The 15,786-nt window shown below is 48.5% G+C and overlaps 2 protein-coding genes across 2 annotated transcripts; one reads left to right on the plus strand and one right to left on the minus strand.

Annotated features, from left to right (window-relative positions):
* Window positions 1-594: 594 nt before the first annotated feature.
* SAPIO_CDS1931 (Dihydrolipoyllysine-residue (2-methylpropanoyl)transferase) lies at window positions 595-6,264 on the minus strand (the record flags this gene model as incomplete). Its single annotated transcript, XM_016785092.1, has 10 exons — window positions 595-837; window positions 896-919; window positions 1,330-1,614; window positions 1,767-1,986; window positions 2,799-2,846; window positions 3,064-3,626; window positions 3,700-4,727; window positions 4,826-4,980; window positions 5,046-5,404; window positions 5,491-6,264. 10 exons carry the CDS (start codon window positions 6,262-6,264, stop codon window positions 595-597), a joined length of 3,699 nt encoding a protein of 1,232 aa, XP_016645389.1.
* Window positions 6,265-8,459: 2,195 nt separating this feature from the next.
* SAPIO_CDS1932 (uncharacterized protein) lies at window positions 8,460-10,383 on the plus strand (the record flags this gene model as incomplete). The annotated part of the gene is made up of 5 exons (XM_016785093.1): window positions 8,460-8,776; window positions 8,866-9,433; window positions 9,497-9,817; window positions 9,886-10,017; window positions 10,081-10,383. The coding sequence occupies 5 exons, from the start codon at window positions 8,460-8,462 to the stop codon at window positions 10,381-10,383; spliced, it is 1,641 nt and encodes a 546-aa protein (XP_016645390.1).
* Window positions 10,384-15,786: the final 5,403 nt, after the last annotated feature.

The following is a 15,786-nucleotide window of genomic DNA, read 5'->3' on the forward strand; positions in this document are numbered from 1 at the left end:
TCTCTTATAGGAGCAGTAGAGGTCGGGGTTGTGAGGTCGTTCGGTCTCTGGCGAAGCTGGGTCAGTTTTTACAGCACAAGCTCAATCTACCTATCCCTCTAGCCCCCAAATCACCGAGATTAAAGTTTGGTTGGCAGCAGCATGGGATGAAGCACTCCCCCTTTAAAATTTGCCAGCCTACTTGCGAGTAGCTCAGCGTCCGTGAGGTAGTATCCGTGAATTTCGTGCTTGCTTAGATTGCACCCGAACCATACCGCATTAGCAGTGGGGGTCTGGGGAAAGAAAGTGATGGACAGCGCCATATCGTCTTTCCAAGTCGCGACCATCCTACAGTTATAAACTATCTCTAGAGTTAGATTTCGAGGCTGTTGAGTCACTCTCACAGACTTCGCTACCCACAGCGGCGAGCGGTCTCTCGTTGAAAAGAACGATTTAGGCATACTTCTTTTCCACGATGGCTTATCACAGTCACGGATCTATCAAGGAAAGATAAGAGTTCAGGGAGCATATATTAAAAAAGTAATCAAGCTGGAAAATTTAGTAGAGAAGCATTCGTCGTGGGTCCTCAATATATTCCTTAACCTTGATAAGGAATTAAACAGCCTCCCTGCCATCTAGGAGACGGTGGTCATATGTTAAGGCCAAGTACATCATTGGCCTCACTTCGACCTTTCCGTTAATAGCAACAGCCCGTTCTTTGATAGCGTGCAGGCCAAGGACAGCCGTCTGTGGGAGATTAATGATTGGTGTACTCATCAAAGAGCCAAAGGTCCCACCATTACTGATCGTGAAGGTACCACCAGCCATATCCTCAATTGTAAGCTTCCCATCTCGGGCCTAAAAGAAAGGGTTAGAAACAAAATCATCTTATGATAGTGGGGATATGTCAACAGACCTTCTTTCCCAGTTCTACAATTAACTAGTCGATTGTAACTATATCCTTAGCCTCCACATTCCGCACAACTGGCGTGACTAGGCCCTTCTCCGTTGCAACTGCCCCACTGATATCAACATAATCGCGATATACAATGGTGTTACCTCCTTTAATTGAGGCGTTAATTGCAGGGATATCTCTCATCGCTAAGGCACATGCGCGAGAGAAGGCGCCCATGAACCCAAGTTTAACACCTGTTCTCTTCAAGACATCCTCCCTGTAGAGGCTTCGGAAATCTAGAAGTGAACTCATATCAACTTTGTTAAAGGTAGTAAGAGCTGTAGTAGTGTTCTAGGACTGCTTGAGGCGCTCAGCAATTCGTAATCTCATACAGTTCATTTTCACCTAAATGCAGATCAGAGAATATTACAGGAGTTACAGGGTAGGGTACATACATGGCGATCCTCGCAAGACCCAGGGGTACCACTTGCCATGGCTTTGGATGGATTGCTGAGTGGGGATGTTGGGGAGCTGGGAGGAGTGGGCTCTTTTGCTTCCTTGCCACCTTGCCGTCCGCAAGAATCACTCTCTGGTTGCTTTGGCGGGGTGGCCCTGGAGCCATCGCTGCTGCATCCCAACTCGAGACGAGCAAGATCTTGGCCAACGATTACTATATCCTCCTCATTCACAAGGAGCTCTTTGATTACTCCAGCTTCGGGGGTATTAACTACCACATCGATCTAATTAACCTTATTTATTAGAAATAGAACCATGTTCTATTCCAGAAAGGGAAATCCTCATGTGGGAAGGGGAAAGAAACCATGATGTCGACAGCTCAGAACAGCTAGCACCAGCCAGCCAGGCCGCCAACATTACTAGGAAATATACACACCTTATCAGTCTCAATTGTTGCAATCTCCTCATCCTGCTCCACGAAATCCCCTACCAGCCTGGTGAACTGTTTTAATGTCCCTTCGGAGATGGACTCAGCCATCTGCGGGACCTTGATCGTGATCGCAGCTACTGCATAGTTTCGCGCTTGGTGCGTCATCATCAAGGGAAGGTGATACCGCCCGTACCGAGCGCTTGGCAGCTGGCCGAAGTTGGCCAGCCTAATGAGACGTCGAGCAGTAAGCATGGCAGGTAAGCTTAATGTTTTCGCTGTTGTAAGAATCTCGGGGAATCCTTTAGACTTGGAATATAGAGAGAGAAATGAGAAAAGAAAAAAAAAAAGTAGGTAAAAAAGATTTGGTGATAGTGGAATTGGTAATGGAATAGATGAAAGAACGGAGTTGATGGAGTTGATGATGGAATATTAAGTAGTAATAGATTACCTTGCCCAAGGAGCTAACACAATGAGGTTACGTTGACTATATTGCTTGTGATTAAGTCCAGACTACTTTCTTAATTAGTGAGTCGACAAATTAGTTGCTTTGTACATGCGACATGTCTATCCAACGTGCTGCATGTGATGTGAAGGAGTCAAGACCGCAGTTGCCAATCGGAGAACTGTTGACAGCGGCACTTTCTTCCGGTTTCAAGAGAAGTGTTCATGCCGAGCCAAAAATAGAAGCAAGATTTTTCATGAATTTGATTTCCGCTGTTATAATCGATAATATGCCCGTGATACTTCGAGCATGTGTCAGGCATGGTGTCTTAAGAATCTATAAACTCGACGAATTCCGCCATTCTAAGATCAGGACTCGTCGACATATGTGAGCCACTACAGACGACTTTGTACGTCGCAGTTAGATCGGAAGCATCAATTGCTAAAACTCCTCTTCTGTCATTATAAACACCTAAGTCTACGATTCCGTCCTTATATCTTACTCTAATCACCTCTCAATTTTTCTTAGTATGTCCATATCCAACACGCGTGGTCACCCATTATGGTTTGAAGATGAAACGCCTAGCTCGTACAAACCTGAGGAATGCTGAGAGTGGCTCGCCATAGCTGTCGTACTTTGTTTTCCTAACGGCCAACGAGGAGATTCTCCGTCATCAGTTGTGGGACTCGGAAGATAACTCCGATTTGCCCCATTCACGATAGAATCCAAACGGCTGTCAAGGCTGCCAAGCAGCATCTTGTGAACATCCCCGGAGGATGGTTCGGTATCAATTAAGTCGCTAAGCAGAATGTTAGCGGCCAGAGCTAGTTGATAGCGGCCAAAAAAAAGGCAATGACTTACACCCCAGTTTCATCCTTCAATTCATCGTCGAGACGGTTCAGCCTTGCGACCGCTTCCGGGTTATGTCCGAAGCGGACAAATTGAAAGCTAATCGGCCTCTCCTCGTCTAGTTGCCGGAGAGATCGGTCATCTGGCCTAGAATCTAACTGGCCGTAGGACATCTGAAGACGGCGGAATTGATCTTTGAAGAAATACTTTACCCTCTCCTCCGTCGAGTTTTCCCAGATGCCATCCGTCAGGGTAATGATCGTCTTCTTGCGAATTTTTGTCCCTGGCCCTTGCCGGTGTTTCGCTTCAGTGGGCCCATTGTCTAGAATAGATTTCAGTGCTTGGACAATGTCTGTTTTGCGCCGATCATCTTTAGCCCTGGCTTTCTCCATTGCGTTCTCAAATTGAGCCACGACCTGCGTTTTGCTTTGGACGACTTTCGGCCCGGGATTGGTGAAGTATAGCTCCAGGCCGTCCTCGTCATACCCAAGGGCGCGCCACACAAGCACCCTTAAGACGTAGGTGGCTTCATTCCAGTGTCTCCTCATGGAAGATCCGTTGTCCACAAGGAAAACCTAGAGGTTGGGAAGTGTTAGTAAATGGGTTTGGAGTTGTGCGGGCTGTTGTCTCTTTGCCAGCGAAACTTACCAGATCACGGTTATCAAAATGGCCTGCCAGTGCATCATCCCCAGAGGCTTTACCTTTCACTGGGGCCTCCCCCCTCCTTAGAAGTGCTCGGCCAGTCTGTTTCAGAGTCTTCGCTTCGGAAACTCCCTTATATATGGTCTTTAGATCTCTTTCCTTGAAGTTCCTTTTCAGCTCATCCTCAACCTCACACCAATTTCGCACGTCTGACGTCAAAGCTGGCTGGCCATCAATAGTCTCAGCTTGTATCTCGATCGCTGCCAGCACCGAACGTCTATTCTGCATGGTTTTCAGCCTTTGTATGTTTGCCCCGTGAGTGTTCGCTCTTCCACTACGGGGACCACTGTAGACCCTTCTGATATTGCTAATGCCGTCGCTTTCGTATACGACCGACATGGGCCTGACGGTGTTTCGCTGCGAAGTCGGGTGAAGCTCTCGCATGTTGAGAAGATCTTCCGAGCTCCCGAACCCTCGCTCCCCACCACTTCCGTTGAGGCATATCCCTGCACCGCCGTCCTTTCCACTATCGTTCTGTGTGGGCTCTTGCTGCGTTTCTAGCTCGGCCTTGATGTCAAATTTCTGCAGATACCTGACGATTTCGGGGAATTCTCCCGATCCCGGCGTGTGTGTGTAGTTGCTCAGTATCTCCTGAAAGCATGCAAGGACCTCTTTTGCGGTGGCTCTATTTCCCTCAGGCTGGAGCATCTTACTCTCGACCACGTCGAGGATCTTACCTGTGACGCCGTCACTCTGCCGATGGATGCAGCGAAGATACTTGTGCCATTCCAAGACTTCGGGCAAGACCGTAGAACCGTTATGAAAGGCGTAACTGTCCGCTGCATTGCCCTTGTATTTTTCAAGAGCAGCTTTTCTCACTTTTTTGTAGAGGACCACGCCCTGCTCTCCCAAAACGACAAAAGAAGCAGCCACGGAAAAAACACAACCCAAAGACCAAACGTCGCTAGTCTGGAGCACTTTGTTCTCCATGGCCTGACCGTTGGCGTTCAGGTACGCGGATTTTTCGGGTGCCCCTGATTAGATTATCTCGAGTTAGCAAAGGTGTCACCCGAAGTAGGCGCATGATGCAGAAGACTACTAAAAGGCTACTACTGTGGCGCATACGACCTACCATAGGCTCGCGTACCACCGTGTGCTGGTGCCCGCGGCGGCTGTATCCTTTCTTCCGTGCTCGTAGCTCGGCGTATCAAAGCTTCTCCCTGATCGCACAGCTTGTAAACACCTTGAACGAAAAGGATATTCTCTGGCTTTATATCACCATGCCATCTAAGGCCAGGGCGCAATTGTTAGCTCATTCTTGTTGGGGAGTAGATTCGAAATATCAAACTCACCCGTGATACTGCACTCCGTCAATCTGGAATTCGTGAATCCGTGCCAAGGCTTGAAGTAGATTCCCCAACCTCTCCCACCAGGTGCTTATCTCCTTGGGTAGATTGGGTGGCAGTTCTTCCATGAAGACTCTGTTAAGGTCACTATTTCCTAGCTCGAGTAGGAGACAGGAACACTCTGCGTCGAAGAGCGACGGTGAGCGGGGATTGCGGTTAAAATATTGGGTCGAGTGAGTATATTTGATCGACCCGAGGTATCTGATAACTCCTTCAATCCCAGCGAAGGCTCTCTGGGCATCTCGTTCTTTCCTGAAGGCGTCGACTCTATCCTTCGGGAACTTCTTGACTACGACCCGGAAGATCTGATGGTAGGTACGGCGTTAGTGAGCCGTTTAGTATTTGCCATTCTTCGAAGCATCAGGAAGGAAATACTGGTGAGTTAACGTACGTCTTCTGTAGGATCGTCTTGTGACGTTTGTTTATCAAATGCTGGCCCTTTCCACGGCACTTTCCTACGCGCATGGGGAATCGCTTTTTTCAAGTTCTCATCGACAAAATCCTCTGGGATATCCACAAGCCATATTGTAGCGTTGTGTGGGCTTACCCTCAGTGAGGACTTTTCATGGAGATCCGTGGCATAGAAAGGAAAGATGCGGGAGCCATTGTGGATTTTCTCCATGCCCATCGTGAGCTGTATGGCACACCAGGGGTTTTGTTCTCTGAGGAATGCCCGTATGAAGAGGTCACGTTCGATATCGCCACGTAGCCTGGAATATGAGTGGTGTGCGGAAACGGCGTTCTCGAGAATTTCCTTGGTGAACGGCAAGGCCCTATCGTCGATGGCACCATCTCGAAAGCGGACTATTTCCTCCGGACAGTTTAGATAGACTAGTATGAGGAACAATGTGATGCGAGGAGCAAGCTCGGTTGCCGTCAGCTGTGGCGGGCTGACGTCTATCATGTAGAACGAGGACTTCCAAAGACGGTCAAAGGCCGACGTCCATCCTCTGAGTATAGGATCCTGTTGCGGCCCCGTCTCGCGGAGATATTTGATTATGGACTTCACCAAGTAGAACTTCCTCTGATCTGCATTCCGCCGCTCGAATCGAGGAAGTATCAGTTGGATGAAATGGTCCCGCGCCTGGCTGTATTGCTTTGCCATCTCGTCGAGGTGGATGGTCGTGGAGCCAGTGCCCACGCGTTTGAGTGGACTGCGATTCATGGTGAAATGTGATATGCCAGGGGATCTTTGGGGTATTGCGAGGTGTATTCTCGGGGACCTTGGAAAAAGAGGGTGAACAGGGATACATCCGCCCAAATGTGTCTCCTTCAACAGGGAATACGCGGCGAGCCGTTTGGTGAGGCAATGAATGTGGATTTTATATTCGTGTAACCTCTTAGCGCAACATTAAAGGTGCCGGCACGTTAGAATTTCGAAGACGTCATCCAGAGGCAGTCTGCAAACCGGCTTGCAGTCAACGGCTTGAACACTTCATCGACACCACAAGGGTGGTCTGCAGAATCACTACGTCTGCACATTGGACAGACGCCTCCTAAACCGGTAAGGGCTTAGGTTGTACCTATACCTCGCAAAAGTTTGGGAGAGCCGGCTGGCTCTGTAATCTATCATAACTGATAACATATCGAAGCCTGTGTGATGAAAAATCAGCCCCGAGTTGGGCCGCGACCAGCCTGGGCGAGAAGTGAATGCGGCTCAACTCCCTGGGGATAAGACGAATGATGCTAAGGGAGGGTCTGAAGGCGACGGCAGCCTGCTGGGATAGTTGATGCCTGTCCGCATTGCACATGTAGCCACGGGCGAGCACCATCTACACCATGTTGGCACTTGTAATTATAAATCTCAGGTCTTGTGTCGATGGTGATGTCGATTTGTATTTTTCTGCCTTCAACCGAGTCCCAGCTCCTCGCACTTCTCACCGGCCTATCGTCTCGTGCAGCTCGTTCTATTTCACTTTCCACTTACACTTGCAAAGCCTACTTCTCTGCCACAAAACTCAGTCCTTCGACGTGGGTGCGCGTTCCCTTGTAACCTAACACGACGGGAGTGATTCGGCGCAAACATGTTCTTCAGATCTAGGAAGTCCACTAAGAGTGGCACGTCGACGCCGGCACGCAGCCAAACGGCTTACACTCACAGCTCGAGTGAATCCTGGGCACCGAGCAGCATACAGCGGCCCCAGTCCGTTTACCGTCCTAATCAAGGCGAAATGGTCGAAGAGAAGATTTCATCATACGGACTCGACTGGAGTGATGTCCGAGACTACTTGAGCGGGGTATTTAAAACCGAGGATCCCTTTTGGAGAGTGCCGCAGGTCTTGGTATGAGCAGTTGTTTACCCCGCCCATGGGCACAACTGATCACTGATGATGGATGTGACGCAGGTACCAGAGGCAGACTACTTCTCCATGACTCTCCCACGAAAATTAACGCCGGTGAGACAACACCCGTTTCTATTTCCTTTTCCAATCTTGAGTTTGGCTCGCATCTTGCAATGTAATTTTGGACTGTGAGTCTGTGACTGACTTGGCCGTCTCCTAGAGGGAGAAAAACCACATCTATAGCCTTCAAAAAATCGACAAAACCCAAATGATTCGGAAGCTAGAACGAGAACGACGCTTTCAACTGCGGGAAAGAAATCTTGGGTTGGGAGGGTGAAGCGAACCGCCTCCCGGTTTGCTGGTGGAGAGCCTGAAGGCCTGAACCCTCCTCAAAAGACTACCACCCGTCCTGGACTGGACAGTTTCTGTTCATCATGCAGTATCAAAGTACCAATACATGTCTTGTTACGATTGTAAAGGAGCAGTTTGGCAATCAGAGTGATTGGCTTGGCGTTGACACCAGTGAATGAGCATATTCAGGCAGGCTCTCGCATTGCTGCCCAGCGTAGAACACAACACCAATAAAAATTGAACAAAATTATAATCCCGGTCTTGACGGCGCAGGGACAGCGATGTTCATTGGGATGGAAGATCCACAAAATCCACCAATTCTTAATCACATTTCGGCATGACATCACTACTGACCAGGTTTGGCATCCAGACATGCAAAAGTGAGGCGCCAGGTATGGCATGTGTCCAGCCGTTTCCGAAAGAGGCAATTTCCGGTTCGCCCACGTGTATCTTACACGAATGAGACTTAGAATCTGCGAGCTCGAACCACCTCGTCCACGGAAGTGAAGTTGAAGAGCGCCTCGGCAATCTTCACCCGAGCCGCACTGCCCGATATCGTACGGTCGAACGATCTATGCTACTATCACGGAGGGTTTATAAAGAACTTGTCTTGACGTCTCTCCTTTTAAAACCAAGAAACGCTTTTCGGCACGCTCTCGCTACAACTGGACCTACCATAATACCGCTCTAAATAGCGGAACCTGCAGTCTCCGAGACTAACGAAGCTATGTCTGATCTAGGGGTGCCGAATGATTTCATAGCATCATACAAGGACTACCAGAGTTATCCAAAATGCATCATCGATAGAGCGAAGTATGGAGGCGCACTTCTAGAGGAGTACGACGGGCGTCTTCTAGAGAGGTCTGAAGCCCTCAATCTGTTTGTGGAACATGACGTCTACATACCGTATCGAGAAATCGGGAAGGATCATCGAGTTATCGAAGAAATTCTATGGAGCGACGCCGACGTGTCGAGCTATTTGACGGACCCAAGTGACCTCAGATCCGTGCCTGGCTCATCTGGAGATCCGGTATTCCGCACCATGTAAGTTGATACACTTCAGCTTCTCAGTAGTTTCACGCCTCGTGCGGGTATTTCCATCGATAGGCAACCTACTAATTTCAATGAATTAGCTCCCTAATAACCGCTGGCTCCACTCAGCCCCTGGAAACGACTCGGGAGTCACTCAAGAGGATCCTGGCCTATTTCCAAGTCATGCCCGAATTTCTCGAATTCCTCTACATCTTCGGTCGGCGCGATGGGCTTGACTCCGAGCTTAGATCCAGTGGATTCCGAACAGACGTGGCACTATCTGAGCCGAATCCGGCACACATCATCAAGTCTCTCAACCGAAGCGGGAGGAGGTATCAGATGTGCTATTCACTCAAGAGCGTCAGTATAAATAAAGACCTCGATGAAAAGGCGCACGGGCACGGGCAGTGGAAGATACGCAATGCTGCGTTTCACCATCAATTCGACGTGGAGGCCCACACCCAATTATGGGTTCTGGGGGATCAGAAGGTGAAGCTGCACACGTTGTTAGGAACGCAGTTGGCAAAGGGACAAAGATACCCGGAAAGATTCGGTACCTTTCAACAGGCGTTCGAGACAAGCTTGGATACACATCTCCTTTACTGCCGGTCCGCATGTCAAGACTGGCGCTGGTTCATCTGCTCAATGGAAGACAAAATTCAGGATCTGGTGAGTCAAACGACGAAAAACTGAACACGTTGTATTGGGATTCTTGATACTAAGAATTCATAGACTATCCATTGTCTTCTTCCGCCTCGAACTAATGGGGAGAACCCTATTATCTGGGATCCTGAAGGCGTGAGAATCTTACAACAGGAAGAGGAACGAGTTAACGCAACAATCATGGCGTTGAAATCAAACCTGGGGATTATTACTCGACTGGTGAAATTCTTCCGCTCTCTCGTAAAGAATCCCGGATTCCCAGAGAAGGAGGCGAGCGAGCAAAGCGTTTTCGACTTCACTTCCCGTCTTGAAGAGCTTACTTACGACTTGGAGTCCCAAATCTCAAGGGCTCAAATACTATCGAAATTGGTTACTGACCGGAAAAACATGGTAAGTTGAGGTGGCATAATACTTTATTGAACTGACCCGGGTCTCGAACTGACACTTCTCGTTTACAGCTGATTCAACATCTCCAAATCCAAACAGTAGTGCAGCAGGAGAGGGTGGCACATGCCATGGGACTTGAAGCCATTGCCGTCCGAGTCATAGCGGTGATAACCTTGGTCTTCCTTCCGGCCACGTTTGTTTCAGTAAGTCCTCAGAAGTTACCATTGAGCGGAAGCAGTGGAGCTAAGTGTGTTTGTTCTTTTTAGACCTTTTTCAGCACAGATGTCATCAAATTTCAGCCTGACGATGAGGTAAAGTCTGGAAGTCCGCCACAGCAGTATTCCAGTCGAGCCCTGAAAATGTTCTTTGCAGTGTCAATTCCATTGATGGCGATTACATTTGGTATTGCCATAGGTTGGTATTGGTTCGAGAGACGGCAGAAGAGGATGAAATACGAGCGCATTCAGCTCGATGGAAAAGACCTCGAAGACTCATACACTGACTCGGCGCGTCTACGGTTCCCGTGGAAGTACTGGAAACGTGGAAGGATACCTTCCAAAAGCCTGTGAGGGTGGGTGTATGGGTTAGAGCGAACCTCGACATCTCACTAGAGAGTGGAGAGGGCTCGGGGCTTAGAATAGATATTAGTCTCACTCATATTTGCTGCTTCGGATACGATATGCTACCTACTCCGGGTGGCGGATAAAGTATCTCCGAAGAAACTACATCGCTAGATAAGAGACGGCATAGGTGACCGGAATATAATCCCTACTTGCTTGAAACCGGATTTCTAGGTTCAAAATGACCAAGGACAGCGTTGCAGCTAGGGTTCGGAATATCCGCGCACTACCCAATTCAGCGTAGGCCGCGGTAGGCCGGGAGCCCACCAACCCGTAGCAGGCTTGGCTACCCAACTAACCCATAACCCACTGTAACATTGGATTTGGGTGCTCGAGGATACCCGCGTTCAGTCGATAGGTTAAGATTCAATACAATACGTTGGAATCATGGATAGGATTGACAAGCTGACCAAGAACAGGGCAAGTCAGGACGCTACGAGCTAAGGCTAAGAGATAGCTTATACGACAGGTGGGATAAAGGATTTCTACGTAACGTAAAAAGAGCCCGAGACGAGGAGGATGGAATGGAGAGGCTGACGAACGCCTAGACTCCAGCATTAATCGATATTTCTTTTGATTGGAGAGCACCCGTGTAACACAGCGGGAGAGAGCACCGGGCTTTCATACACGAAACAACGCAACGTAGCGTGACTTGATTGGTTTCTGTCGTGGCTGGAGAATTACAAAGTTGCGAGATGCCGGTTTGCTTGGCCCATCACAGGTACAGAAATTCCTTACTTCTTCAATAACATCAATATCGACCTCCATCCCGAAATAACCCAATTCTGTGACTTATGTTAGCCGGACATTTTTGGCAAATTATTCCACTCGACGGTCATATTGCTCCCCGTACCAATACTTCTCCGACACCAATCGGAAAAGACTGGAATTCGACGTCGTTCCAACTTCAAAACTGTAGTTGCTAAGATACCCTACTTTTACACGTTTACCCAGTTCCTTGGGGTCGGGGTCGAGAGTTCAGCGCTAATCCAAACCAGGCGACATTGCCAAAAGCTATTGTTCCTCCACGGCGATGTCTTCGACTGAAGGCTCGAAATATCCCGACTGCAAGGGCTGGGGAAGAAAGCCTCTCTGTGGAACCTGCTCCGGGTCGGGTTGGACGTCATATATCGCAGGGGATTGCAGTGGATGCCGCGGGAGCGATGTTCAACGATTTGCCGGTATTGCGACCCGGAGAACGTTCCCGAGTATAAGTGCTAGATGTGCAATGACACCACCGTATGCCCACTATGTAAAGGTTCGGGCTTCTGTCCGATATCCAATTGCAGCGGGGGTAAGGAAATACAGCAAAGAACTTGTACTGAATGTAGAGGAAGCGGGGACCAATCTGCAATCGTTGCGGTGGATGTGGCCTCTTGTACAGGTCAAGGTAGTGGACAGATAGATGCGTCAGCCTGCGCTACTTATTAGACAAGGAGGCTGGCTGACCTCCCCCCAAGCTTAAAGCCTTCTTGCCCCGATCCACGAGCTTCCAGAACTTCCGTTTTGCTGGCCCCGTTACTCACTGCTCAATAAGAATAAAATTCGGGTAAAAAATTAGCGGGATCTGAGCGAGTTTTTTTCTTTTTTTTTTTTTGCGTGGCGAGAACATGTTTTCCATTTCACTCATGGCTAGAATGCCCATCACAACTTATCGGGGACACAAACCTGGAGAGAACACGCACAAGACTCACGGGACGATTCCGCTATGCTAGGAAAGGAAAGAAAGATCACCATTTTAGAACTCGTAAAGTCTTGAAGGAGTTCTGCTACGAAATGCAGCCAGTAATACCAAAGAGCCTGTCTATCTGTGTACTTTTGGGATCGGTTTAAGATAACTCCTATTGAGTGCTCAGTTCGAAAAGCTCATGGCGAGCAGACTAGCAGATGGCATGTGTCTTTCCAGTCTTGGCCTGCAACGAGCGGTCCTCCTTCTATATTGAGTGTCCGTTGCCGGTCAGCAGCCTCTTTCGCGAAAACAAAAAAAGTCTTGTGTGCCAACTTACCGTGTAGATCATAGGGCTACGCGTAGACCGGCCACCTGCAGTATGATGCTTCAAAATATAGGCCTCGTGTCGTTTGGCGTTCTCGCGGTCCACAATATATCTCCACAATCAATGGCCGAGGATATCCAAATTCTGCTTCTGGATATAGAGGGAAGCCATGCCAACAACAAATACCTTGGTAGAAAATCTGAGGACTTGCGGGCCCTCTGTTAATTGGTCTCTTTAGAGTAATCTCGATGTTATTTAATCCCTTCACACAGAAAGGCTCCACTGGTCTAGAATGGGAATTAGCTGTCTGAACGACTCCATCCACGGCAAGTGAGTGCGATGCGCCTGTCGGGAGATGGGTAAGACTACACAGAGAGACTGGCATGAGAAATGAAATGGAAATATAAAAACTAGAGAGTGGCCGACGTCAGACGAAGCGAGATGTGAAGCTTGCACTGCCCACCACCTATTCGCGTGCAGCCAGAACATCTCAGGTGTATTCCTAGCCTTTCCCTAGGGGTTGACCGGAGACAAGCTAGCAAGATCGCATGATGGTTAGTTTCCACAGGTCTACCCGACTTCGAATTCGCAATTCTCCGTATTGGAAAAAATGTTGAACGTGTATTTCCTTCCGTTTGTTTATGGCACAAAGCAGACGCTAGAGAAGAAGCTTCTCACAATTCTCGGCGGAGGCAACTTTAACGTCCTGGTGATAGAAGGCGACAACTAGGAAGTGAAAAGGGTGCTGGCACCGGTAAGTTCAGGTCAATATCCGCATTGCCAGTCTGTTTCCCACTCTGCCGCCGTCGCTAACGGGTCATTGACGATCTGGCCCGAAATGGCAGATATAAAGAAATACATGACGGCTTATTATGCACCATTCCGTCACCTTCTAGTCAAAAAAAATTCATTATCCTGGTCTTGACCGAGGAGGTTAACCTCATTTTCGAGTTTAACAGGGCCGGAATTCGAGGTACTGATCTTCCTTTCTGTAAAAACGGATGGAAAGTTATGGACACGACCCCCAAGTCCTCATGAGGAGAAATCTAAGAAGCGCGACTCGAAGCCACTGGATTTTGTCCGACGTCAAGAAACAATGTGGAAATTTGCCCACAAGCAGTGGTGGGTACACGTACCTTACATTTCGAAGGACATAGGCACCCCGAAAGCCCCGAGATTCAAACTCCAGGAGGGGACCATTATGCCCTGGAGCTGGGTAGGCCATAAGATAACCGAAGGTGGTTTTGGAAATGTACAAAACATATGCATCCATCCGGACCACCACGAATTTGTAGGTTGCTTGATTTACATACAATTCCCGGGCTTTATATCGGCCTTCTGACCGAGTCTGTTGAGTAGGGCGATATTACGTTTTTCGCTCTTAAGCCTTTACGCCCAGATAACAGGGACAACGGCACAGTTTTCAATGGGGAGATCAGCGCCCACCAAAAAACAAGAGTTGGGAACCACCTCGTCGAGCTCCTCGCCAGATTCGAAATAGGGAATGAATATGTGCTTCTATTCCCTTGGGCCGACGGTGGAAACCTTAAGGACGTTGTTTGCGAAACCTCCAGAGCATCTCATTGAACGACTCCCATCCACCGACAATCGCATGGACAAATTTATTCTATGGATAGCCCAGCAATGTTACGGGCTTGTGGGAGGTCTGTGTACTATCCATGAGTCGGAGAGAGAGGAGGACGACAGGTACGGAATTCATGGTGATATCAAGCCGGGAAATATCCTTTATTTTGGCCCAGAAAAGGGCCCTCGTGAGCTCGGGTCTCTTAAAATCTTCGTCACAATGAGACGAGGACATTGAGGCTCAAAGAAAGTGTCTCAAAGGTATTAGGTGACGTGCTGCACGAACATAGTGTGTCGATGGTATCTAATGCTAAGCACTTCTCCTAGTGGATTGACATGCTGATCCGTGATGTAAACGAAGACAAAGGTGACAACTTTCTCAGCGGTTTTCTTCGCTTCATTAAAGAAAGGAGGCTGGATCCTAACAACGACTCCCGGGCGAGCAGTAAAGGCGTCTACGATTTCCTCAAGGAACGCCTAGAGAAACCTCATCCGGAACCCTACTGGTCCTTTGATTCCGTTAAATGTTGGACTGATGAGGATGAGAACGGAAGCCCTCCGAGTTGTATGGACACATGGACGAGGAGGCTGACGGTCAACTTTTCTAATCCGGCGGTCGGCCTGCCAGAACCTCGAAACTGAGATAATAGGCTGACAGTGAACTCTTCTAATCCAGCAGTCGGTATGTCAGAACTTGGGGACGAAGATGCGGTCCCCAGAACAGACGCGGTCAGTCCCCAGCACTACACTCAAAGAAAGACGGCGAAACATTATCAGAAGAATATTAGCCCAAACTTCATTGACTAATGCTTGTTAACATCGAGTTTCTTTTTTCCGCCGAAGAATAGGACACATAAATTAGTAAGATTATCTACATATAAGCCAAGCCGTCTTATGTTCTGTAGTCTGGCATGTATGTACCCTGGTTTAGAGTATGATGAAGACTATCGCCAAGTAGGATTACGGGGAGGCGGCAGCACTATCAGGCAGCCTGCCGGAGAGAAAATAAAACGGTTACTCTCAGTATAAAAAGCCATTGGGCAAGAATGAGAAATAAAAATAGTGAAGGTGAATCTCTGGTGAGGACAGGCGAATGACTTATTACGATGCCCGCGACTTCTGCACATGGCCTGCGATTGATTGCCATTGATAGTCGAGGTGGGTGTTTATAACTAGACTTTGCATTTCTTCCAGTATTGCACCGCATGTTGAACTCCTCTTCGCTGTTGCCGAGGGCAATTGGCTGGCCCCTTTGCGGCGATCCCAGAGACGGACCTTCATCAGTCTTGTCGAACTGATGATCCACTATTATACCGGGTAGCTTGTCCCAAGGGAGTTCCATATATCATCCGTATCCTCCGATAAATCAGGCGTAAAAGAGGTTAATGATTGCAAGAACTGAAAGCGAGTCGCTCATTCAATGGTGATTTGTTCCAGCATCTACCAGAGGCGATTATTCCCCTGACATACCGATATACAGCAACACGCCAAGCCTGAGCTTACTTTGATGCATGCTTGGAGATGACCTACTGTGAACCGCGAGCAGTTTGAGGGTGGCTTTGAAGGGGCACAAAACCGACAATTGTATTGCAAGTAGATTCACCGCCTGCCCCGGTAGGACGGATTTGAAATCAAATTTGAAATCAGAATCATGAACCCATATGCACCTTCCTGATGTAGGAGCGGGGTTATAACTTAGTTTGGATGAGCGCGAAGACGCAGGAAGATGTTATTAAATGGCAAAGCGCATCCTAAGTTCCAAACACCTTCGACT

The sequence above is a fragment of the Scedosporium apiospermum genome (genome assembly GCF_000732125.1).
Source record: "Scedosporium apiospermum strain IHEM 14462 chromosome Unknown SEQ_SAPIO_0077, whole genome shotgun sequence".
NCBI lineage: Eukaryota > Fungi > Ascomycota > Sordariomycetes > Microascales > Microascaceae > Scedosporium > Scedosporium apiospermum.